This window comes from Rhinoraja longicauda, chromosome 25, assembly GCF_053455715.1.
Source record: "Rhinoraja longicauda isolate Sanriku21f chromosome 25, sRhiLon1.1, whole genome shotgun sequence".
In the NCBI taxonomy this organism is placed as follows: Eukaryota; Metazoa; Chordata; class Chondrichthyes; order Rajiformes; family Arhynchobatidae; genus Rhinoraja; species Rhinoraja longicauda.
Window position 1 is genome coordinate 21,463,569 of NC_135977.1, and position 26,396 is coordinate 21,489,964.

The 26,396-nt window shown below is 41.1% G+C and overlaps 2 protein-coding genes across 3 annotated transcripts; one reads left to right on the forward strand and one right to left on the reverse strand.

The window, feature by feature from the left end:
* Positions 1-450: 450 nt before the first annotated feature.
* On the forward strand, positions 451-12,834 carry vps29 (VPS29 retromer complex component). Of its 2 annotated transcripts, none has more exons than XM_078421612.1 (4): positions 451-480; positions 7,733-7,924; positions 8,562-8,797; positions 11,303-12,834. In XM_078421612.1, exons 1-4 carry the CDS (start codon positions 466-468, stop codon positions 11,418-11,420), a joined length of 561 nt encoding a protein of 186 aa, XP_078277738.1. In that variant the 5' UTR covers positions 451-465; the 3' UTR covers positions 11,421-12,834. The 2 variants fall into 2 exon arrangements, with proteins under 2 accessions (XP_078277738.1, XP_078277739.1); XM_078421613.1 differs by lacking the exon at positions 451-480 and adding an exon at positions 1,844-1,973.
* A 66-nt stretch (positions 12,835-12,900) lies between these two features.
* Positions 12,901-25,615, reverse strand: fam216a (family with sequence similarity 216 member A). The gene is made up of 6 exons (XM_078421616.1): positions 25,567-25,615; positions 25,277-25,425; positions 21,392-21,518; positions 17,920-18,100; positions 15,480-15,552; positions 12,901-14,822 (listed from the first exon to the last, which is right to left on the reverse strand). The coding sequence occupies exons 2-5, from the start codon at positions 25,403-25,405 to the stop codon at positions 15,492-15,494; spliced, it is 498 nt and encodes a 165-aa protein (XP_078277742.1). The 5' UTR covers positions 25,406-25,425; positions 25,567-25,615; the 3' UTR covers positions 12,901-14,822; positions 15,480-15,491.
* Between the last annotated feature and the right edge of the window lie 781 nt (positions 25,616-26,396).

A 26,396-nucleotide genomic window follows, 5' to 3' on the forward strand; every position in this document is an offset into this window, starting at 1 on the left:
AGACGGCACCTGATCAAATACCTTGAGGTCTCACTTTCTCAACTTCAAGTAATCCTTACTTCCCCTCTCTCTCCGTCCCTCCCCACCCTAGTTCTCTGACTAGTTTCACAATTCTGATTAATTTTGGTTTGTATGCCTCCTTGTCACCTTCCCCTTAGCAAAACAATGAACATTTCATTGATTCTCGTCTGCTTTGATCTGTCATTTTCACATTTTACCCTTCCCCTCCAAATCTCTAGACTCCCTCTCCCCTGACTCTCAGTCTGAAGAAGGGTCTCGACCTGAAATGTCACCCATTCCTTCTCTCCAGAGATGCTGCCTGTTCCGCTGAGTTACTCCAGCGTTTTGTGTCTATGCAGTCTCTTCGTACACCTTATAAAAAGTCACAAACTGTACAAACCATTTACCTACAGTTCGTTGTCTTGTTTTATTCAGATCTCAGTCAGAGGAAGGGTTTGGAGGGCAATGAGCCAAATACAGGTAAATAAGACTTGCCCAATATGCCAACTTGCCCGCATGGACAAGAAGGGCATGTTTCCATGTTCTATGCCTTTGTTCAATCATCTTTCTCATAATGCAGCATCTGGCTTTTGGTTTAGTTTAGAGATACAGCAGGGAGACAGGCCCTCATTCCACCTAGACAACGCCAAAATCATCTGTTCACATTAATTCTATGTTATTCTATTCCTTACAAATTGGGGGGCAATTTACAGAGGACAATTATCCTGCAAAATCACAAGTCTTTGAAATATGGGAGTAAACCAGAGTACCTGGAGGAGACCCATGCGGTTACAGGGAGAATGTGCAAACTCCACATAGACAGCACCCAAGGTCAGGATCAAACCCAGGTCTCTGACGTTGTGAGGTAGCGGCTCTACAGTTGCACCACTGTGCTGCCCTAAGTTTGCACTACTATATGTGCCTATGTTTATGGTGGCTACTCGAGTCCGTGCACCAAATCAATCAATTGCAATTTTTATGACCTTTGACATTTTTCTATTTTGAAGCTCGGGCATCAATTTCAAATTGATGAAAGCAACTGACAATCTATTTCAAAAATTCTCTGTAAGGAACCAAATTCATGGTTATAATCACTATAAAAGCTACTGCCAATGTGATATTTGCCCTGCTGGAAAACCTTTCCTCCAACTGAGAAGGAAAAGACTGCAGTCACATTGTCCATGTCAGTGGTACAATTGCACAATAGACATTACCAATTCCCAATCACTCCATTATCCTGAGACTACTGTGGACAACTAAACTTGAAGAAAGCCAAATCAAAGGGAAGTGTCGCAGCTGGGAAAGTATTAATTGTGCAGTTTTCCTTCCTTTCGTTGTGCTTTGATTTGAGCAATGAGAGAATAAAATGATTCTGACTGAACAAATGATGAGTGGACTATCATGGGAGACAGTTGTTTAGGTCCAGTGAAAAGCTATGTTTTTCATGCTTGCCAAACATCAGATATACCCTACATAGATACAATCAGTTCAAACTCAAGTAAAATTGATAGAGTAATGGGGAAAATACAGAATGCGAAATATATATATATTGACCAGGAATTGTGTTGATTGTCCATTACCTCAGAAAATTAACCAAATTACTAATTCATCATTGAGTCTGAAGAAGGGTCCCGACCCGAAATGTCACCGATCCAACTTCTCCAGAGATGCTGCCTGCTCCACTGAGTCACTCATGCACTTTGTGTCTTTTTCTGCAAACAGCATCTGCAGTTCTTGTATCTGCTTATTCAGTTCCCCACTTGTGCACAACGAATCTGGAGTTTCTGGAAGTACTGTTGGAATTGTGTAGTGTGTTTTGAATTTATAATTCAAAACGGTAGCTGTTCTAACTTTGGCCTGGTGGCAGCGCCGTCGGCACCCGCTCCTAAACCGCGACCGGATTGGCCGCGCCTGCGCTCGCTGCCGCGTCTTTTCATTGAGGAGCTGCTTCTCGTTTGGACGCTGAGAAAATGGTGAGTCCATGGGCGGCCGGTTGGCCGACAGGTTGTCGCCTGCGCTTTGTCCCCTCAGCTTGATAGCGGGTGTGCGTAGAGTGTCTAACGTGTAGCTGGTGACGGAGCAGTAGGTTTCAGTGGTCGGGGGGCGGTGGTTGGTGACTGTCTGGGGCCTGCAGTGCCAGTGAGCTTAGGATGGTCATGTGATGTCCATCAGCTGGAGGGAGGGAGTTGTGCTGTTTGGACAGACCGTCGAGAAACATCGTCTGTGTCTGTTTTAAATGAGTCTGCTCCAATGTTTATGCTTTATAATATCGTTCAGAACACCCTCTTCAATGTATGGAATGCCTAAATATCCTGGAACATTTGTATTCTGTGCAGACAGGGCAGATTAAGTGGCCATGATGTCAGGTGAGACTTTGAAAGTAGGTGCAGGAGTAGGCCATTCGGCCCTTTGAGCCAGTACCGCCATTCAATATGATTATGGCTGATCATCCAGAATCAGTATCCCGTTCCTGCTTTCTCCCCATATCCCTTGATTCTGTTAGCGCGAAGAGCTATCCAACTCTCTCTTGAAAACATCCAGTGTATTGGCCTCCACTGCCTTCTGTGGCAGAGAATTCCACAGATTCCCAACTCTGGGTGAAAACGTTTTTCCTCATCTCGGTCCTAAATGGCCTACCTCTTATTCTTAAGCTGTGACCCCCTGGTTCTGGACACCCCCAACATCGGGAACATTTTTCCTGCATCTAGCCTGTCCAATCCCTTATTAATTCTATATGTTTCTCACTATGTTCTCCTCTTATCCTTCTAAATTCAAGTGAATCCATTCTTTCATCATATATCAGTGAATTCCTGTCATCCTGGGAATTAACCTGGTGAACCTATACTGCACTCCCTGAATAGCAAGAATGCCCTTCCTCAAATCAGGAGAACTGCACACAATACTCCAGGTGCCGTCTCAGGGCCCTTTACAACTGCAGTAGGACCTCATTGCTACTATACTCAAATCCTCTCGCTATGAAGGCCAATATGCCATTTACTTTCTTCACTGCCTGCTGTACCTGCGTGCTTACTTTCAGTGACTGATGTACAAGGACACCCAGGTCTCGTTGCACCTCCCCTTTTCCTAATCTGACACCATTCTGATAATAGACACAAAACGCTGGAGTAACTCAGCGGGACAGGCCACATCTCTGGAGAGAAGGAATGGGCAATGTTTCGGGTCGAGTCCCTTCTTCAGACATATTAGGGATAAGGGAAACAAAAGATATAGACGGTGATGTGGAGAGATAAAGAACAATTAATTAAAGATATGCACACCTGCAAAGACTCTATCCCCAACTCCCAATTCCTCCATCTACGCCGCATCTGCGCCCAACATGAGGTGTTCCATACTAGAACATCTGAGATGTCCTCAGTCTTTAGGGAACGGGGGTTCCCCTCTCCCATCATAGATGAGGCCCTCACTCGTGTCTCCTCAGTACCCCTTGCTCCCCCTCCCCCTAGTCGCAACAAAGACAAGAGTCCCCCTAGTCCTTGCCTTCCACCCCATCAGCCTTTGCATATAACACATAATCCTCCGAAATTTCCGCCACCTCCAACGGGATCCCATCACTCACCACATTTCCCCATCTCCCAACCCTTTCCGCCTTCCGCAGAAACCGTTCCTTCCGCAACTCCCTGGTTAACTCATTCCTTCCCACCTAAACCACCCCATCCCCAGGTACCTACCCCTGCAACCGCAGAAGATGCAACACCTGTTGCTATACCTCCTCCCTCGACTCTGTCCAGGGACCCCGACAGTCCTTTCAGGTTAGGCAGAGGTTCACTCGCACCTCCTCCAACCTCATCTACTGTTCTTCAAGATGTGGACTCGTACATCAGCGAGACCAAACACAGACTGGGCAATCGTTTCACGGAGCGCCTTCGCTCAGCACGCGTGAACCAACCTGATCTCCCGGTTGCTGGACACTTTAATTCTCTTTCCCGACCTTTCTGTCCTTGGTCTCCTCCATTGTCAGAGTGAGGCTAAACGCAAATTGGAGGATCAGCATCTCATATTTCGCTTGGGCAGCTTACAGCCCAGTGGTATGAATATTGATTTCTCTCACTTCAGGTAGCCCTGGCATTCCCTCTCTCTCTATCCCTCCCCCACCCAAGTCGCACTAGCTTCTCATTTTCACCCTACAAACACCTTACAATGGCTTGTTTCCTTTATCATCGTTACTTTTTTGCATATCTTTCATTCATTGTTCTTTATCTCTCCACTTCACCGTCTATGTCTCTCATTTGCCTTATCCCTAACCAGTCTGAAGAAGGGTCTCGACTCGAAACGTCACCCATTCATTCCTTCTCTCCAGAGATGCTGCCTGTCCCGCTGAGTTACTCCAGTTTTTTGTGTCTATCTTCGGTTTAAACCAGCATCTGCAGTTCCTTCTTACACCATTCAGATAATAATCTGCCTTCTTCATCTTGCCACCAAAATGGATAACCTCACATTTATCCACCTTATACTGCAACTGCCATGCATCTGAACACTTGCCCAACCTATCCAAGTCATCCTGCAGCCTCGTAGCATCCTCCTCGCAGCTCAAACTGCCACCCAGCTTTGTGCTATCCGCAAACTTGGAGATGTTACATTTAATTCCTTCATCTAGTCTAAATCGTTAATATATATTGTAAATAACTGGGGTCCCAGCACTGAGCCTTGCGGCACCCCACTAGTCACTGCAGGTAGTGACGAGGAACTGCAGATGCTGATTTCCAAAGAAGGAAACAAAGTGCTGGATTGACTCAGTGGGTCAGGCAGCATCCCTGGAGAACATGGATAAGTAATAACAAGATAGACACACTGTCATTATTACATAATGAAACAAGGAACTATAGACGCTGGTTTGTACCAAAGATGGACACAAAATGCTGGAGTAACTTGGCAGGTCAGGCAGCATCTTTATATGAAACGGATGGATTATGTTTTGGGTCAGGACCCTTCTTCAAATTGATTGCCTGTTTTAGGTGTTGTGGTTGGTGTTTCTGTTCCATTGGTAGAAAAGCATCTGAATTGTCATTTTTTAATCCTAAACTGGAGTTTTCATAAAATTTAGGTTATCATTTTTGTTTGGGTTATCATTTAACCTGAATGTATTCTGTGGTTTGACCTGCCTATGGAATGTCCAAGTCTCCTAGAATATTTGTATTTTGTGCTGGCAGGACAGACCAAGTGGCTATGTCAGGTAGAAATGAGGAACTGCAGATGCTGGTTTATAAAAAGAAGGGGACATAGTGCTGGAGTAACTCAGCGTGTCAGGCAACATCCCTGGAGACCATAGATCAGAGATCTATGTCCTCCAGGGATCTATCGGGTTCGGAACCCTTCTTCAGACAGTCCATTCCAAAAAGCAATCTTCCACCATCGTCCTCTGCTTCCTACCATTAAGCTAATTATACCCAATTTGATAGCTCTTCCTGGATCCCTTTTGAACCTTCCAGAGTAATCTATCATGTAAATTGAAGGCCTTGCTTAAGTCCATATAGCCTACCTCTACCGCCCTACCATCATCAACCTCCTTGGTTAGTTAAAAAACCTCAATCAAATTCAGGAGACACCATCTTCCACTCAAACCTGTGCTGACTGTCTCTAACCAACCCATCTTTCCAAATGTATACATATATTATTCCTCAGAACCTTGCCAGTATCTTGCCATTCCTCAGTATCTTGCCAACTGCAGATGTCAGCCTCACTGGTCTATAGTTCTCAGGTTTTTCTTTACACCTCTTAAATAAAGGCATAAGATTTCCCAACCTCCAGTCCTCTAGCACATCACCAGCAGCTAACAATGATGTGTATATATAAGCCAGGGTTCCTGCAAGTTCTCCACATTACTCTAGGATCTACCTTCATATTTTTTAAGACGTCCAGCACCTCTCTACAGCAATGTGGGTTTTCCCCAAGACAGGCAACATCTCTGGCTAGAAGAAATGGGTGACGTTTCGGGTTGAGACCCTTCTCAGTCTGAATTCTCTCCATTGATACTTTTTTATTTCCCCCTCAATGTACTTGATATGATATGGTTCAAGTCTGTGAGTCACCATGTTTTGAGTTTGTGTGAGGAGAGTATCCTCTTAATTTGTGAATATAATAGTTGCACCTTTCTCGGTTGTCTCAGCAACTGTTATCATCTGTTTCCCCATGTCTTCAGGTGTTCTTAATTTGGGAAATGGATAGCACCTTATTTCCATAACTGTAACTGAAATTTCCATTGGTTTAGAAACATATTTTAAGGCATGGTAAAGATTTTTGCCTGGATCAGTATGCAGAGAGGGTAAAACGTACACAGCCATATAGAAAGAATATGAGTATGATTAATTGGCTATCTTGGCCATTGACACACTCTGAACACCTTTAAACTGAGAGTTACTAATTTACAGACAAACTAAAACCGAGCACAATGTAAGAAAAGGGCTGCCTTTTTATTTGGTAATCCTGCTTTGTCAACCATGAAAATTGGACAAATACTTGTCATAGTAAGAAACTGAACTAGTCTTATCACAGCCGTTTGAGATTAGATGCCAAATCAAGATTCCTGATGCTGAAATTCTTGAGCCTGACCTGGCAACTATAAATGTTCTCACTGTAAAAGGATGACTATTACATTCAGCTCATGTGGTGCAATTGTCTGATGGACAAATCCTGACAAAGGTCTTTTGTGGAGTGCTGAAACTAGAAACAAATTTGTGTTGGTCAGCAGAAAGAGAGGAAATGGCTTAAACACAACTTTAAAACTACTAACTAGATATCCACAAGTTGATTAAAGTAAGCGTGATGCAAAACTATTCACAAAGAAAATCCTGGGCCTGGCCTGTGGCTGATGTGAAGTGTAAACTGCAGTAGTATAATTTAGCTGAGGGATACAGCATGGATACAGGCCCTTTGGCAGAGCAATTTGATTTATTCACAAAATGCTGGAGTAACTCAGCAGGTCAGGCAGCATCTCGGGAGAGAAGGAATGGGTGACGTTTCAGGTCGAGACCCTTCTTGAGTTACTCCAGCATTTTGTGAATAAATCGATTTGTACCAGCATCTGCAGTTATTTTCTTATACTACCTTTGGCAGAGCAAGTCCACATGATCAATGATCGGCCATTCGCAGAGTTCTATGTTATCCCACTTTCTCCATCCACTCCCTGCACACTAGGGTCAATTTTACAGCAGCTAATTAATCTACACCCCTGCATGTCTGGGAGGTGGGAGGAATCCCATGTGGTCACAGGGAGAGCATGCAAACTCGACAGACAGCGCCTGTGGTCAGGATCAAACCCGAGTGTCTGGCATTGTGAGGCAGTAGCTCTATCAGCTACGCCACTGCGACACCCTCTTGAAGTATTGGCTTCAAAAATCTGTTTCTTAATCAAGTGTATGCAAGATATATTGTGTGATCTGTAAACATGCATTTCGAAGCATGTTTTTGTTAACAAAGAACTTGTGTCTGGCGAACTATTTTTACTGTTATCCTCGAAATTGAGGGTATGAAAAAACTTGACCTTAATCTTTGCCAAATGGAGCCTTGTAAGCACTGTGTGACTTATTCACTCTTTAGTTTCTAACAAATTCTGAATTACATTCATGAAGCAATATATTCTGTTCATTATAACTATTTGACTGCTGATAAATGAAACTTTACAATAAAATAAAATCATAAGATATGACATGTATTTTTGTTAATTTGCATGTGCGGAAAAGTTTATTAGCACTTTTATTTTCTGCTTTTCTCGCAGTTGGTGCTGGTACTGGGAGACCTTCACATTCCTCATCGCTGTAATACGTTGCCAGCCAAGTTCAAGAGGCTGTTGGTGCCGGGTAAGATCCAGCACATTTTGTGCACAGGCAATCTTTGCACCAAAGAGAGCTATGATTATCTTAAAACATTGGCTGGCGATGTCCATATTGTCAGAGGAGACTTTGATGAGGTAAGGGATACTCTTTTAAGGTTATGATTTTTGCTGTGTAGAAATTAATTATCTCTGAACAATTAATTACATTAAAAAGGAAGATTAAGGCATCACATTGATAAATCAATTCAGTGTCTCGGTATAATCTACTATACTTACACTCTTTTACTGAAGTACGATTGTGCCTATGTATAGTAAGATTTTTACTGAACTGTATGCAAGAAAGGAATTTCGCTGTACTGAGGTACATGTAACAACAAAGTACCATTAATCATTCTACTCATGCCCCCAGTTTACCTTGGAGGCATTCATTCTTGGTCTGTGAAAAAAAAAAATTCTGTCGGTAGTTCACCAAATGTGTTTTTGACCAAAGAAATATGGCAGTGAATCCTTCACTAGTAACAGGGGTTGATGCGGAGGAGTAAAATTCTCAGCATCTCTGCATGTTAATCAGTGGTGTTGTAGTTGGAAAGATCAGTTCTTGTAGAACTACAACTGTAAAGTTGATTTTAAAATCTGTCTGAAGAAGGGTCCTGACCTGAAACGTCACCTATCCATTTTCTCCAGAGATGCTGCCTGATACACTGAGTTATTGCAGCATTTTGTATCTATCGAAGCTATTTTAAATATGTAACCACTCGCGTCTTAATTTCAGAATTTGAATTATCCCGAGCAGAAAGTGGTAACAGTGGGGCAATTCAAAATTGGACTGATCCATGGTCACCAGGTGATCCCATGGGGTGACATGACCGGCCTGGCTCTGCTACAACGGCAGCTCGATGTCGATATCCTAATATCTGGGCACACTCACAAGTTTGAGGCCTTTGAGCAGGAGAGCAAGTTCTATATCAACCCAGGTTCAGCCACAGGTGCTGGCAATGCACTGGAAGGGTAAGTACTCAGATATAGTATAAAATAATGGCAATGTGAAAATAATTATTTGGGGAAAATAATAATCACGGCGCAGCGGTAGAGTTACAGCGCTTACAGCACCAGAGACCTGGGTTCGATCCTGGCTATGGGTGCTGTCTGTACAGAGTTTGTACATTCTCCCCATGACTGGGTTTTCTCCAAGAACTTCGGTTTTCTCCCACACTCCCAAGATGTACAGGTTTGTAGGTTAATTGGCTTGGTATATATGTGAAAATTGTCCCTCGTGTAGGATAGTGTTAATGTATGAGGATTGCTGGTCGGTGCAGACATGGTGGGCCAAAGGGCCTGTTTCTGTGCTATATCACTAAACCAGGCCTCCCAATCCTTCTGAATTTGGCGGAAAGTTTCCGCTTTCTTATTTCATTTCCGCCATTCCGATTTCGCCTCACATTTTTCCGCAAAACACATGCCCCGCCGCTCGCCCTGCCACTGGCCTATACTCGCCTCGCCTCGGGCCTGGCCTCGCCGCTGGCTTCGCCTCACCGCCGGCCTGGCCTAGCCGCTATCTCGGCCTCGCCTCGCTGCTGGCCCGGCCACGCCACTGGCATCGTCGCTGGCCTGGCCTCGCCTCTCATAGCTGGTCTGGCCTCGCTGCGGAGTGTGATGATGTTGATGTTGAGAGGGGATGGGGTGGGTGAATGGGGGGGGGGGGGGGGGAAGGGATGATGAGGTGCTGAGGTGAGAGATGATGAGGTGCAGGGGAGTGGGAGGAGGGAGGAGGAGGGATGGGGTGGGGGGAAGGGGGTGGGGGGAAGGGGGTGGGGGGAGGGGGGTGGGGGAGGATAGTGGGGGGAGGGGAGTAGGGGGGGACATGGACCGTTGTGATTTGCTGTTGAAGACCACTGGAGCAAGTATGTCTTCAATTAAATTAGGTATGTGCAGTTTTAAATTAAACTCTTTCTTCATAACTTAGTCATACATTTCATGACCATTGTTCTTTTATTCAATACCAAGAGAATTGGGATGTGTAAGGAAAAAGCCAAATAGAAAAAACAAAATAAAACAATTTTTACTTTGTTGTAAAAAGTATTTCTGTTCAATAACCTTTCTATAAATAGTAGAATATACTCATGATAGGCCTGACATTGTACATGTAGTCCAAGAACTACAGACTGTTGGAAATAATAGTCGTTTTTCACACATGAATGTAGCGCAATGCGTACGCGCATTTGGCGTGCATACTTTTTTTGCTGAAAAATTGCATTACGCACCATATTATGAATTTTGATGTAAAATTCTGAATTTTGGACATCAAAATTCTGAATTTGTAAAATTAAATGTTGGGAGGTCTGCTAAACTAAACTAAAAATGCATCTAATTAATTTTCATCCATAATTTTTGTTATGACAATTTTCAATATAGGTCATGAATTTTACCTCCACATTTTATCCCCAAACAAACATGAGGGCACTGTTCTCTTTCGCAATATAATTTGGAAAGTACAGTTTGGTCAATCATGAATACCGCAGGTGACGTTTCAGATCTGGACCCTTCTTCAGATTGGAGAAGTCTAAAGAAGGGTCCCTTCTTTAATAAACCTGAAACATTGTTTATGCATGTTCTCCAGAGATGCTGCCAGACTCGCTGAGTTACTCGAGCACTTTGTGTCTTTTGCTCAGCGTCTGCAGTTCCTTATGGATAATGAATACTATTCATTGAGACATACTTTTTTTTTGTATTGCTGAACTTTGCACTCTGGAATAGTGAAACTCTGATTCAAAAACTCATAAGTTGACACCAAAGTCTGCTGGATCTGTTAGTACATCTTTGAATTGGAAGAGATGGATTAGTGCATTCATTTAAAGTTTAGAAGTTACAACCAATAAAACGAGGAGCGGCACAGTGGCACAGCTGGTAGAGCTGTTGCCTCACAATGCCAGGGAATCGGGTTTAATCCCGACCCTGTGGTGTCTGAGGAATGTGCACATTCTCCCTGTAACCACATGGGTTTCCTCTGGGTGCTCTTGTTTCCTCAAACATCCCAAAGACATGTGGGTTTAGAGGTTCATTGGCCGCTGCAAATTACCCCTAGTGTGTAGGGAGTGAATGCAAAAATGGGATGAGAGAACTAGTGTGAACGGGTGATCAGTGGTCGGTGAGGACTTGGTGGGCCCTAGGGCCTGTTTACAATCAATCAATAAATATCTGTGGGCACAGAATTGAATATAATGTCTGTTCATTTAAAAACGAGCTCAATAACGATTTAAATCCTGGAATTCATATTCATTAATGATACAAAGTTGAATATTTTTAATATTGAATTTGTTCATAATGTGCGAAGTTCACAAAGGCTTCTTCTTCTTCTTTCGTATGTCACAACAACCAAAAGTGGCAAATGCCTTTGTGAAGTTCAACACAAGGTTAATTTTTAGTTTCCAGAGAGGTTTGGTACTAATAACTTGTGTATTGCTTGCCACAGAGGAAAAGTATAGAGACTAACTAGTTTTATACTCTCTCTTCCAGAAATATCATCCCTTCATTCGTATTAATGGACATTCAAGCATCCACAGTAGTCACTTATGTTTATCAGCTGATCTGTGATGATGTAAAAGTAGAACGGATTGAATACAAAAAATCCTAAACTTTTGCCACGTGTTTTTTTATAATTTCATTCCTTCTTTCCTTTACAATTTCTATCCTCCTTTTCAATCTTGATCAAGACATGTCTTTAAATATATAATGTATGTGAATTGTAAGTTTAATTTCCACCAAAACTAGCTATTCCAGCAATATGAAAGGAACTTTATTGCACAGACTGATATAAGAGTAGTTTACCTTCTTGCTGAAGAAAGTGCCACATTCTTGAATTACTGAGGGTTTTCAATCCTGTAAATATTTCCTTTCGGTAATGGTGTAGTTTATCATGTAATTAATATGCATGAAAATCTTAGCCATTTTTGTTTGTTTCTGCTTTCTGAAACCCTGCTGGTCAATGTAAAGTGCTTGTCCACCATCCACAAACACAAATAAATGTTCTTTCAAGCCCTTAATGTTAACTGTTTTCTGTTTTGCTGAGGAAAATGAATAATAATGCAATTGTATGCATGTGTATTTCTCAATCATTCTGTGACAGCTGCTACTTCAATATTCTATGATTTTTCTTCATTAACTGGTTAATCCATGTGTTAGATTCTGGTTCAACTAATTCAATGATAGACACAAAATGCTGGAGTAACTCAGCGGGTCAGGCAGCATCTCTAGAGAGAAGGAATGGGTGACGTTTAGGCTCCTTCAGACTGAAGCATTTTGTGTCTTTAATCAGACCCGAAACATCACCCATTCCTTCTCTCCAGAGATGCTGCCTGACCCGCTGAGTTACTCCAGCATTTTGTGTCTACCTTCGATTTAAACCAGCATCTGCAGTTTTCTTTCCTACTCAACTAATTCAATTATAGATTTGTTTAAATTAGTGTATAAGTAACTGAATCTACTTATCTAAACTAAATTGATCTGGTTCTTGACAAAGTTACCTTTAAAGTTTTAACACTAGAACTTAGAAACAGGTAGTTCTGCTATTTCTTTATTTTTGTAACACAAATTGATATATGGATATAACACGGTTGGCGAATCAGGGAATTTGTATTGTGTGAGGTGAATTGGTTTCAACACGATTTGTATCAGGAACGGGCGGCACGATGGCACAGCGGTAGAATTGCTCGGTGGGCCGAAGGGCGTGTTTCTCTGCTGTATTTCCAAAACTAAAGTAAAATAACTAGAGAACCACTTAAAAGTCGCCTTGAATCGACCAGAGAAAAAGGTGTCTTGCAAGTGTGTGGGGAAACGTCTACGGTGTTTCCAAGTAACCTTCCTGCGGTAATCGGACACAATTGTCTCTAAGAAAACAGTCGATCAGTTTCACTGTGGGTGGCCATTGAAATTGTCCAGCAATGGCTTCTATTGACACGTGTGCAATGTAACAGCATTTACTATTTTACGTTTGCAGTAACAAAAATAAGCTTGTGGCTATTAAAAATACTTTTATTCTTTTAAAATCATGTGGGAGAGAGAACTTTCTTATTGTCAGCCTGAATATCTCTAGCCTAACCACTTCCACCCCCCACCTCACTGACACAAAATTTCTATAACATGAGGTTTCTTGGGAACACAGCTATCGCACTGTAGCAGAACTACCTGTATTCCAAATGATCCTAGTTACTGACTTTTGGTTTAAAAAAATACGAGTAGAGTAGACTGGAAATATTAAAGTATATATTTTCATTTTGCTTTTGCTGATTGATAACTTCCTCTGAAGGCATTAACTGTATTTTTAATGTACTTGGTCCTGGGACAGATAAATTATCATAACCAAGAACACTAAGAGATTAAGTAACAAACATCAACAGAAAATGTATTTTGAAATTGCTCCTGAAAGCAAGCCTGTTGCAGAGATTGGTTGTTTAGAAGGAGAACTTTAAAATATACAAAATCCAAATATTACAACGGGAATGCATAGTATGCATGGAATTAGCATTGTGCACAGAAACCTTTATTTTATATTTTAAGACATGGATACTGCATTTAAATCGTGAAATAACTATTAAAATCTATAAACTTGGAAAATCTGCTGCAAGACATGAACGTCGCCACTGGTTACACCTAATATTGTTCTTCAATTAACTCCAACTTATCACGCCTATCTGACCTATACTTAGATTTACAATTAGTTGGATAAGTGATTAGAAACTTGCAATTCACTTGTTTAATACCATAAAGTCTTAAATATTTCTAATCAGCTTCAAACTTGCGTTCTAATAATGCTACGTAAAACAGCTGTTTCTATTAAAATATGGTGGCAGAGCTCTGAGGTAATACCTTGGAAACTTGCATAAGTTTTTCATCCTTTGATCCATAGAATCGTTATTCTGACATGATACGTAGAATCTGATTATTTGTCATCATCTTCTTTTGCAGAAAGTTTAGAGTGGGTAGTAATGACTAATTAAATATTGCAGTTTTAAATTTTGCAAAACAGTTACATACATTCAAGCTGCGTATAGTAAGGATATGATATTTAGACCACTTTAAAAGAATAAATAGATTACAAGAATTAAAAACAGGGGCTGTGAACTTGACGAAATGGTGATTGGTAATGATGTTAACTACGACCAATGAAGGGAACATGCATTAAATAAACTAATTTTCCTAAAGACGTGTGGACGCTGGAATCTGGAGCTGAACAACCAACCGCCTCACAGCAACAGACCCAGGTTCAATCTTGACCTTGGGTGCTGTCTGTGCAGAGTTTGCATGTTCTCCTTGTGACTGACAAGACAATAGGTGCAGGAGTAGGCCATTCGGCCCCTCGAGCCAGCACCGCTACTCAATGTGATCATGGCTGATCATTCTCAATCAGCACCCCGTTCCTACCATCTCCCGTTCCTGCATGGGTTTCCACTGTGTGCTCTGGTTTCCTCCCACATCCCAAAGACGTGCAGGTTTGTAGGTTAATTGGCTGCTGTAAATTGTCCTTGGTGTGTAGGGAGTGGGTGCGAACGTGGGATAATGTAGAACTCGTGAGCGGGTGATCGATAGTCGGCGTGAGCTGAAGAGCCTGTTTCCATGCTGCATCTCTAAACTAAAGTAAACTCAGTAGGTCATGAAGCATCTGTGGAAGGAGGGGGTATTGTAGACATTTTGGATCAAGACTGAGAGTGGAAAGGGAAGATGGCCGTTATAAAGAGGAAAGAGGGAGAAGTGAGACAGGTCAGTAGGTGGCCAACTTTTGGGGAGGGGGGAGGGAAATGTTATAATTTTAAGATCATTACAATTGTGAGTTGTCTTACAATCTTTTAAAACACATCAATATCAGTTGACAATTTTGCTAGTGATTGGAAATAAATACCATTCACTTTTTATTACTTTTGGAAAAATTAGATATGTTCCTGTTTGACCACTCCTCTTCCTCCATTGCTCCCCTTACAATTAGAAGTCCAACGGAATGATACATCTGTGGAACAGCAGGCAGCTATTTTTCCCTTTAGTACTGAAAGGGAAGCAACACAGACATGGTTGTAGGCTGTTCAAAATAGAAATACAACATTTTAACATATTTTTGGAGGAAATAATTCAACAGACCAACCTTTTGCCTAATATTAATGCTTGTGGAACAATGGATACAAATTATGTAAAGACAACTTTTACAAAATTCTTCACCTGTATCCAGCTATCACTTGCCAGGCTTTATCCCATCCCCACCTCTTTTCCAGCTTTCAACCCCCCCCCCACTACAATCAGTCTGATGAAGAGTCCTGACCCCAAATATCGTGTCCATTCCCTCTACAAACGTTGCCTGACCTGCTGCGTTACTCTAGCACTTTATGTTTTAAAACATTGCTATCATAGTTTTCAGAAATTTGGTTTTAGAAGCTTAATTGTTGAAGAAAAAATGGATACTTGGCTTCAAGAAGATGCCTGATATTTTACCAGTCCCTGTGGTTTGTGCAATAAGCAGTGGTGCTGCTGTTTTTTTCTCGGTAGTTTAGATCTGCCAGCCAATTGTGCAGCTCTTATTAAAGCATATTGCTTCATTGCATGTGGCAGATGCAAGGGAAATTTCTGTTTCTACCGAGCATGCATTGCATCAATTTCTGCTGAGATAATGTTAACAATTTAGACAAGTTTCCATTAAATGACTACTTACCTGTTACGGATGTCATTTTGACCAGAACTTAGTTGCTTTAACCATGGTTAAGGCTCCAGAATGCAACCTGTAACTTTAAAACATTTCTTTAAGCTACACAGCAGGTCATGCCTTTCTGAAAAATCATCTTTACAATTACTACTTGAAGTTATTTGACTTCAGTTATATATATATAGGAACCATAAGGATAGCCTAAAAAAGGCATAGAAATCTACAGCTCAAAGGAAGTCCCCAAGTCCCCACAGCATTATGCTGTGTTTTGTTGCAGCAATCCAAAATTAATCCTCTGAATTTAAATTCTTTGGAAGTTTTATCTGCATACATTTGTTTAATGACATCCTCGTGTCTGTTAAGCCTTTGCAAACTGAGGAGAAAGGCTTGCTATCAAGACATTCAACTTGTGGAAGCATTAAACTTGTGGCAATCTGGGCAGCAGAAATCCATGCCCTCTCTGTGCTTTAGAGATTTGGACTACCTAAAACAAGATCTCACTGCCGATGTTAATGCAAAATCCTCCAAATCCAGTGGGAATTGAAAAAAACTAATAGCCCCTTGCATCAAGACGATAATTGTACTCAATACCTTGACTGGGTAAGCTGTATCACAAACTGCATACCAGATTCATGGAATAGACACACTATTCTGACTGCTATCACAGAAATGATTAGCAGGAAAACTATAAAAGATTTGAATGTTCTCAATGCCCGCTGAGCCCTAGGAATTCCTAATGAAGGAACATTCAGGATGGTGCTGATAACCTCATCTTTGCAGCAGTGGAACACAGAAGCCTGGTGTGAACGGTGGAAGGAGTGTATCACCTCAGAAACCATCCACCCTGGCACCTCTTATTGAAAAGTCGGTGGTTCCCACTGATTGCATGAGACTCCTCTGAGCCCCTAGGACAGGAATAAAAGCAGAAAAAAGGCACAGAGTGCTGAATAACAGCAGATCCGGCAGCATTTCTGGAGAACATGGATAGTTAACATTTCATGTTAGGACCCTTCAATCTGATTACTTGTATGTTAATTTGTGCACCTAGGTTTTTTTAAATATTGACATTTTTTCATAATAATACCTCTGCTCTCATAACAATCTTCACATTATTCCTCCGCTATCACACTATCATAACCTGTCTGATTCTTGTTGTAGTTTATTTTCGTCCTCGTGGCTTACTTTCCCCAGTTATCTTGGTATAGGCAGATATGGTTCCTCAAAGAGGGTAATATAGATTGTAAATAGTTAAGACCATTGGCATGGATCATGCAGTTACCGCCACCAACTTGAAAATGACCCATTCATTCTATTTGATTTGCTATTTGTTAATCAAGTCTCAAAGCAAGTTGATGTTACTCCTAATGCACGAGTTCTACATTTGTGATAACTGCTTATGTCTCACCTTACCGAATATTGTGTCAAAATCTATTTTTATTTGTATGAACTTAACGAATTTAGTATACGGTAAAATGAAGCTGATTGAATGTTGCTCTAAATTTCTGATATACTTTGGTCAAGTGTTTTACTTTAACATAGAACATTACAGTGCAGGAACGGGCTCTACAGTTCACAATGATGGTTCCGAACATGATGCCAATTTATATTGATTTCATCTGCCTGTACATGATCCATATGCCTCTATTCCCTGCAATTTATATGCCTTTCTAAAAGCCTCTTAAGCACCACGATTGTATCTGCCTCCACCACCAGCACTGGAAAAGCATTCCAGGGTCCACTGCTCTGTATAAAAAAAAAAACTTATTTCCATTAAACTTTCCCCCTCTCACCTTATAGTTATGCCCTCCAGTGTTGGACATTTCCACCCTGGGAAAAAAGGTTCTGACTGTCTACCTTATCTATGCCCTTCATAATTTTATATACTTCTATTGATAGAAAACAATCCAGAGAAAACAATCCAAGTCTATCCAACCTCTCCCTGGAGCTAAAACCCTCTAATCCAGGCAGCATTCTTATACCTCCTCTGCACCGCCTCCAAAGCCTTGCACGTGTTAAATTAATTAATAATTTTAAACAGCCTCTTTTATATATTTAACAATTTCAAATTCTTGCATCTTGCATTGCTTGTTATCTCTGCTCAGCTCTCCTGCAACTGTTAATTGTTTTGATGATGTGACTCTTATATCACATGCAAGCCTAAACTCTCCAATATTCTGTCTTTCAATTGACTGGTTTTAATTTAGTTTAGTTAGTTTATTGTCACGTGTACCGAGGGACAGTGCAAAGCTTTTTGTTGCGTGCTATCCAGTCAGCGGAAAGACTTTACATGAAATCCAGAACACAAGACAAAGATATAAGATATTCAAAACCGGTCATTTTTAGGTGTGCAACATCCTTCGGTTCTGTGCTGTAATTTTCTATTATTCCAGATAAACAATTTTAAGAACAACAACAAAAGAGAAGTGAAACTAATGTAAAAGGCACCGACCTCTGACTGGTTTCCACTGGCGTGGGGAGAGAAATTGGTTTTCCAGGTTGTAAAGTTAGTGACTCCTTCACCGAGCTCCCAGCTATTGATGACGTGCTATTGTTTTTCCTCAATGTTTCTTTTTGGAATTGTTTTCTGATATAATTGGAGTACTTCAGAGATTCATGTGAGGTTATATACCCTGAGAAAAGAAAACAATCATATTAAATGGGTATATGTTACTAAAATGGCATCAAATTGTATTCTTCATATCTCCACTCCTAAGTTACAATGCTTCTACACCAACAGAAAGAGTAAGATTCAGTTGTACACTTTCCCTCGTTACTTCACAATGAAGTACTTAAAAAGCTCTTCCAAAATTCTGACAGTTGACTACATTCCCATTCAAAGGTATCACAAAAAGGTGGAGTAACTCAGCGGGTCTGGCAGCATCTCTGGAGAGAAGGAATGGGTGACGTTTCGGGTCGAGACCAACATCAATCTGAAGAAGGGTCTCGACCCAAAATGTCACCCATTCCTTCTCTCCAGAGATGCTGCCTGACCCGCTGAGTTACTCCAACATTTTGTGGTACCTTCGATTTTTACCAGTATTTGCAGTTATTTTCCTACACAACATTCCCATTCAAAATTGTAATAGGTAATTAAGTACAGTAATGCAGGAACAGCTTCTTTCTCAATGTTAACAGACTGCTCAAATGGTTCTCCCCTAAGCTAGGATGTAATTACGATCTTCCAACCTACCTCTTTACAGACGCTGGACTTTTCCTCTGTTAACTGTAATACTACAATGCTGTATATTCATCACTGGTATTTTTTCTGTTTACTTTACACTTTAGAGATTTAGACTTTTAGACGAAAGATATAGTGCGGGAAAAGGCCCTTCAGCCCACCGAGTCCTCGCCATCTAATCCTCACCCCATACACTAGCACTATCTACACCATGGAGAATTCACAATTTACAGAGGTCAATTAACCTACAAACCAGCATGTCTTTGGAGTGTTGGAGGAATACTGGGAGAAAATCCATGTGGTCACAGGTAGAATGTGCAAACTCCGTACAGACAACATCATAGTCAGGATCGAACCCGGGTCTCTGGCAAACCTACCAATGCCCCACTGCGCCGGCCTGTTGTATTTGTGTATGGCTTGATTGTACTAATGTGCAGTATGATTTGATTTGACTGGATAGCACGCCAACATCTCTTTACACGTGACAATAATAAACCAAAGCAAACCAATCAGCCTGATGTAGAAAGATTTAATGGTTAACATGTCAGAGAATTCATATGTACAGCATAACAGAATTTAATTTAAGTTCAAGTAAACCTTGGTCTTTCACCCTTCCCATCAACTGGAATCTTTCTTGCTTTCTATTTCCTTCCTTTCTGTAATCTTTATTGTTCAAACTCATCACACCTGCTTACACAAACACCAACTAAATAAATACTTTGGCCAAGGGGGTGAAAGAAAAATCTCAAAATTATTCTCTTCATACTTTGATATCTATATAATACTAAAACTCTGCGGTCCAACATTCCGTATGTATGTATGTATATGTGTATGTACGGAAGATTACTTACAAACCCTACTCCTCCTAGACGGTACACCAAAGCGCTACGATTTTTGTACCGCCGTATTCACCATTAACCTGGGCAACTATTGTAAGTACTTTCGTTCAAATTGAAGCTACCTTTTTAAAGCTAGAGAGATATTAAAGTTTAAATTTTCATTTCTAACCCTTTTCTTCAAGGGGCTACATTTGTTTCCAAAAGTTTACAGAAAAGGATTTAGTTTTCAGCAAGGATTTAGTTTTCAGCTTGTGACGGCGGCTACATTGTTTCGAAAAGCTTCCAAGAAGTCTTTTTTGTTATTGCAAGTCAAGTCAAGTCAAGTCACTTTTATTTGTATAGCACATTTAAAAACAACCCACGTTGACCAAAGTACTGCACATCTGATTAGGAAAAAAAACCAAAACATCTTGGAGAGTAAGAGTGGGGCTGGGGGAGGAGAGAATGGGGGGTGTGGGGACGGGCCCAACGGGCCCTCCCCAACGGGCACACTTGGAGAGTAAGGGTGGGGCTGGGGGAGGAGAGAATGGGGGGTGTGGGGACGGGCCCAACGGGCCCTCTTTTCTAGTATAACCATAAAGCTCTAACACTGAAGAAGGGTCTGAAGAAGGGTCTCGACCCGAAACGTCACCCATTCTTTCTCTCCCGAGATGCTGCCTGACCTGCTGAGTTACTCCAGCATTTTGTGAATAAAAGCTCTAACACTGACATCTACTTGACCATGAGGAAAATTGCCCAGGTATGTTCTGCCCACAAGATGTGGGCCAAATCCATCCCAGCCAATTACTACCCCTATAGTCTTCTCTCAGTCCTCAGCAAAGTGATAATTGAAGGTGCTGTCAAACACCACTTGCTTCACCACAACTGTATCACAGAAGCTCATTTTGGGGTCTGTCAAAGTCACTTAGTTCCTGACCTCATTACAGTCTTGGTCCAAACATGGACAAATGAGCAGAATTCCAGATGTGAAGTTCAATGGTACTTTATTGTCACAGGTACCTGGGTATAGTGAAATTATTATTTTTTGCATACAGTCCAGTAATAATTTTACTATACATTAGGCACAATCATACTTCAGTACAGGAGTATAAAATGGTCAATTAAACTGAGGCAGTGTACAAGAATCGCCACATTTCCAGCACCATCTTGCATCCTTTATGTGTGAATAAGTGAGAAATGAGAGTTGCGCCGTTCACATCAAGGCATCATCCGGTCAAGTATGATATCAAGAAGCCCTGGCTAACTAACCTGGAGGCAAGGAGAATCAGGTGGAATACCCTCTGCTGGTTAGAATCGTACCTAGCACAAAGGAAGATGGCCGTGGTGCTTGGAGATCAATCATCTCAGCCACAGGATATCTCCACAGGAGACCCTCAAGGTAATGTTCGAGTCCAAACTATCTTCAGCTGCTTCATCAGTAAATTTCCTTTAGTTATAAGGTCAGAAGTAGGAATGTTTGCTGATGATCACACAATGTTCAGCACCATTCTTGACCCCTCAAATAATGAGAGTCCACAATCCCACAGACTTGCAGGTTTGGAGGTTAATTGACACCTGTAAAATTATCCCAAGTGTGTAGGGAGTGGATGAAAATGTGGGATAACATTGAACGGGTGTGAACGGGTTTTCAGTGTAGACTCGGTAGATTGATGGGCCTGTTTCCAGGCTGTATCTCTTAAACTATACCAAATACAGCAATTCCTGAACAATATCCATGCCTCAGTTGACAAGCAGCAAGTAATACTGGCACTGTGCAAAGATGATATCCAACAAGAGTAAATCCTGCTTCTCAAGGGCAATTAGGGAGCACTATTAAATGCTGGCTTAGCCTGTGTTGCACACATTGATTGAATAAAATATTATTATCAGGCAAGCTTCTTAATTGTCACATATTCATTCATTACCAAGCTTTGTATGATATTGCAGCATGTTTAGGTATTGCCTCTCCATCAGCCTGCGCATGGGATCGGTGCTGTAGATATTCGCAATACTATATAGATATCGCTTCTGTCCTGTTTTCAAGCTTGGATGCTGGAAAACAAATAGCAATATGTTGATGATTATAGTGACTTCTTAACCCCTTCCAGTGTGTCTGTATATTGATCTTGGTTACATAGGACTGTGTGCATAGTTGTACCTACTCCAAGTTACACAATTTATCTTTCATACCTGTTAACATTCTATACAGTTGGATCAATACACCTTCCATTGTCCACTAAAAAAAGTAAAGATGACCTTATATCATAATTACCATTCTTTCCCTCTGAATGTGCTTAGTTTAGTATAGAATTTAGAGATAGAACATGGAAATAGGCCCTTCGGCCCACTGAGTCTATGCCAACCTTTGATTACTTGTCAATGCTAGTTCTATGTTATCCCACTGCCTACACATTAGAGGCAATTTTACAGAGGCCAATTAACCTACAAACCCATCTGTTGGGATGTGGGGGGGATACCAGAGCACCCAGAGGAAACCCATGCAGTCACAGGGGTGTACTCCAAAGACGTACAGGTTTGTAGGTTAATTGGCTGGGCAAATGTAAAAATTGTCCCTAGTGGGTGCAGGATAGTGTTAATGTGCGGGGATCGCTGGGCGGTGCGGACCCGGTGGGCCGAAGGGCCTGTTTCTGCGCTGTATCTCTAAATCTAAATCTAAACGTGCAAACCCCACACAGACAGCTGTGAGGAATCGGATCTACCAGCTACCCCACTGTACAAAATGAAAAACATTTAATTATAGACACAAGAAAATGCAGATGCTGGAACCTTGACCAAAACCCAAAGTGCTGGAGGAACTCAGTGGGTCAGACAACATCTATGGAGAGAATGGACAGACGATGTTTTAGGTCGCGACCCTTCTTCAGACTGATTTATTTGTGTCTCGGGTACATCTAAAAGTATGTTACATCAAATAAATAAATTGCTGCTTGAGGTGCAGTGATTAGCATATAAAATGAAAATTATTTAATTCCCAGCAGGATACCATAAACAGGGATGTCATTGAAACCTCGATCGAACTTGTACAGGTGTACAGTAGAGAGCATACTGACTGGTTGCATCACAGCCTGGTTTGGTTACTCAAATGCCCAAGAACCAAGAAGGTAGCATTAATTGGTGGACATTACCCCGTCCATCACGGTTATCGACCTCCCACCATCGAAGGAATCCACTGGAAGCACTGCCTCAAAAAGGTAGCTAATGTCATTAAGGACCCACACCACCCTGGTCACACTCATCTTACTGCTATACGAACAGCAGTATCAGGAAGATACAGGAATTTGAGAACCGTGACCCCTATGTTGAAGTACAGCATCTTCCCAGCAACAATTAGACACTTGAACCGCACTGCACAATCCTAACAACCATACCTCAGCAACCATTCACTTGGATTTTGTTTTAGATTGCACTATGTACTTTAGTTTGCACTGTTATGATCTGATTACCCAGTAATACTGATAATGTATGGTATTAATGATTATTACATATTTATTTATTTATTGTGTTGCATCAATGCCCCTGAAAAGCTGCAGCAAGTAAGGATATCATGGTTCTATTTCTGCTGCATGACATTAAACACTCTTTACTCTTGAAAACTTTTATGACCAATTAATCTGCTCTTGATGGTATTGTCTGAAAGAAAAATCTCGAAGAACCCCAATAGACTTATGGCATTGAGCAGTAATTGTCTAAGGTATTGAACCAGGTAGATATGGTTTATCATTTCACCTGACGGACTGCATATTCAGCAATGCCACACTCCTGTGTATCACAGAGCATCTTGCAAACTCATATTCTCAAACACAAAATGCTGGAGGAATTCAGCGGGTCAGGCAGGATCTGTGGATGGAATGGACAGGCAACATTTCAGGTCAGGACCCTTTGGACTGATGGTTTGTGTTTCATGGTGAAAAAACAAAATGAGAAGGAAGTTGTAATAGTACTAGTGGATAATGTAACACACAGTATCGGCCTTCTCTTGATATCTGGTGCTTGGTCATCACGGGGGGAGCCAAATTAAAATTGGTAGTGCAAGTGAAAGACTGCTTAGATAGTGCAAAACACTGAATTAATTCCATTGCATGGCAATATGTTCCACAAATTTTGTTACTTAGCTTCACAGCTTCGTCAGCTTCAATAAATAAAAATGAATTGCATTTTAATTAAAGCGCCTCTATTAAACATTTTACAGGAGTAGGGTAGAGAATATCCTGACTGGTTGCGTCACAGCCTGGTTCGGCAAAATCGACCCGCCGATCTGCGCGGAAGTCCCGATGAGATCAAGATTAGCTGCCTCCCCCGGCCTGCGAGACGCAACCATTGACTCCGCTGATCCTTGCCTCACCGCCGGCCGACAGCAGGCTGGGGCCATCAACTCACCTGTTCACGCACACATACATATGTTTGTGTGTGTGTATATATATATATATATATATATACACACACACATAGAGTACATATGTAAATATTTGAGTGTGTCTGTGAATATACTCTTGATGGTATTGCCTAATTTTTTTTTTGACTAATAGCATTGAGCAGTAGTTGTTTTTATGTGCCTAAGATATTGAACCAGGCAGATGTGGTTTATCATTTTATATGTTAGCAGATACTTTAGCTGATAAATTATCTTGGTGATTTAACCAAATTTAAAATCTTATAGCACATTTTAAAAGAATGTATTGTGATATTAATGAACACTATAGGTTTGTATCTATATCCACAATGTGTTCCCAAAAGCTTTACAGCCATTGGCTAACTGTTGAAGTGTTGAAACTATTTAACATTTGACAAGTATAATTTGTACACAGCCTCGACAAACACTATGAGATAAACGACCAGTTAATTTATTCTGAGGTGGTTTTTGAGGAATTATTTCTGTCAATACAGTTTTCTATTCCTTGAGCAATGTCAAATGATCTTGTATCCTAACCTCAGCAAACGAGGCCTTGATATAATGTCTGAAAGATTGCACCCTCTTCAATGTAACACTCCCTCTGCACCACTCTGAAGGATCAGGCTAGACTCTGTGCTGTCTATAATTTCACTGTCACTAATTCAGGATGAAGTAATTCCACTGTACCAAAGCTATCAATATTGACATATGCACAAATAGTGATTTCACTAGAACTATTATTGTACTTTCAAAGGATCTGCTATTTTGTACAGAATTCATTACAAAATGTTAGCATATACTTTAGCTGATAAATTTGTGGGTGTTTTAACTATGTTTTAAATCTACTTGCATATTTTAATAGAATGTAGTGTGATATTAATGAATAGTATAGGTTTTAGACTATCCAAAGTATAACTGAATACATCATGTCACTTTGGACAGACCCTGAAGCCCTTTTTGTTTATCAATAATGCTTAAGATTTGCATTTTCACAGGCAGAGCATTGAATGGATTGCTGGTTTAGTGGAGTTATTTGTTGGTGAACTCATTAAGATGGATGAAGGGTCCCGACCAGAAATGTCACCTATCCATGTTCTCCAGAGATGCTGCCTGACCTGATGAGTTACTCCAGCACTTTATGTCTTTTTGTGTAAACCAGCATCTTCAATTCCTTGTTTCTACAAGATGGATGGTGTGATTGATCTGAAGGCATTTGTACAAATACACATACTCTTCCCCCACCCATTCTTATATGACTGGAAAAAGACGATTTGGTAAACTGTTTATTGGCAGCAGAAACCCCCCCCCCATCTTTTCAAATTCCATTCATGAATTATTAGGATTAAGTAGTGCATGCAGGTACTGATTTTAGAAGGATATTGTTAAATAGAGCGGAAACCTGCAGAAATGGTGCATTTTCCACTGATGTGGGAATGTGTATGGTTTTCAGCTGTGGATTCGGGAACAGTTCCTGACGCACGCCCCGATGCTCCCTTGCTTTCCATTCCATCGTTTCAACTCGTTTCATTGTCAATGGACAGAATAGGCCTGAAGGGCAGAAGCAGAAAAATTAGATTAACAAAACTTGACAAAAAAATGTGCTTAATTGCAACTCAATAAAGTGGGTTATATTAAAAGTCAGTTTCTGCCATTTTGAAATATGTTAAACTATATATCCACCGTAAGCACCTTGTTTTGATTGATTGAGAGAGCGAGCTTGGAAATAGCCCTTTGGCCCACGGAGTCCACGCCACTCATCCATCACCTGTTCACACTAGTTGTTTCCCCACTTTCTCAGCCACTCCCCATACACTTTGCAGAGGCCAATTAACCTATAAACCTGCACGTCTTTAAGATGTGGGAGGAAACCCACACGATCACAGGGTGAACTAGCAAACTCCACACAGACAGCACCCGGGGGTCAGAATCGAACCCTGGTCTCTGGCGCGGTGAGGCAGTAGCTCTACCAGCTGCGCCACTGTGCCGCTCTATCCTTTACAGTGTGATGGTTTTTTTTTGTGGATATAATATTCCTACATGGGTGCACAACCACATACCAGATTGTAACAGAGGTAATAGAGTCATAGAGTCATACAGCATGGAAACAGGGCCTTCAACCCAACTCGCCCATGCCGACAAAGAAGCCATATCTACACCAGTCCCAATTGCCCACATGAGAATTTGAGTTCAGGCCAAGCAAGTGCACTTTCCAGTTAAGCCTGAGAAAATCTTTAAATGGATTAAAAGACAGACCACGTCCAGATTTGTCAGCTTGTGTCCTTCCCGTATTTCCATGCCAATAATAAGATAGGGCAAGTTTTATCCTTAAGCTATTTATTTACAGAGTGTTATGACAGATACCCTATCATAACATATTATCCTTTGGGCAGACAATGCAAGGCATAAACACATGAAGAAAAAAAATGTTTAAAAAAATAATTTTATGAAGGCCATTGCAAAAAAGAGGTTATATGTGTTATATAAAAATAGGTTATGTCATTAACTTTAAGCATTAACAT

What these genes read in the sequence shown, in the direction of transcription:
- fam216a (XM_078421616.1), bottom strand. Translation starts at nt 25,405, where the DNA reads ATGAAACGAGTTGAAACGATGGAATGGAAAGCAAGGGAGCATCGGGGC. An exon ending in GCAATATCATACAAAGCTTG is followed by an intron (nt 18,101 to 21,391) that starts GTAATGAATGAA and finishes TTCTTTTCTCAG; the next exon opens with GGTATATAACCTCACATGAA. An exon ending in CCAGTGGAAACCAGTCAGAG is followed by an intron (nt 15,553 to 17,919) that starts GTCGGTGCCTTT and finishes AATGTTTTAAAG; the next exon opens with TTACAGGTTGCATTCTGGAG.
- vps29 (XM_078421612.1), top strand. An exon ending in TCAGAGGAGACTTTGATGAG is followed by an intron (nt 7,925 to 8,561) that starts GTAAGGGATACT and finishes TCTTAATTTCAG; the next exon opens with AATTTGAATTATCCCGAGCA. An exon ending in GCTGGCAATGCACTGGAAGG is followed by an intron (nt 8,798 to 11,302) that starts GTAAGTACTCAG and finishes TCTCTCTTCCAG; the next exon opens with AAATATCATCCCTTCATTCG.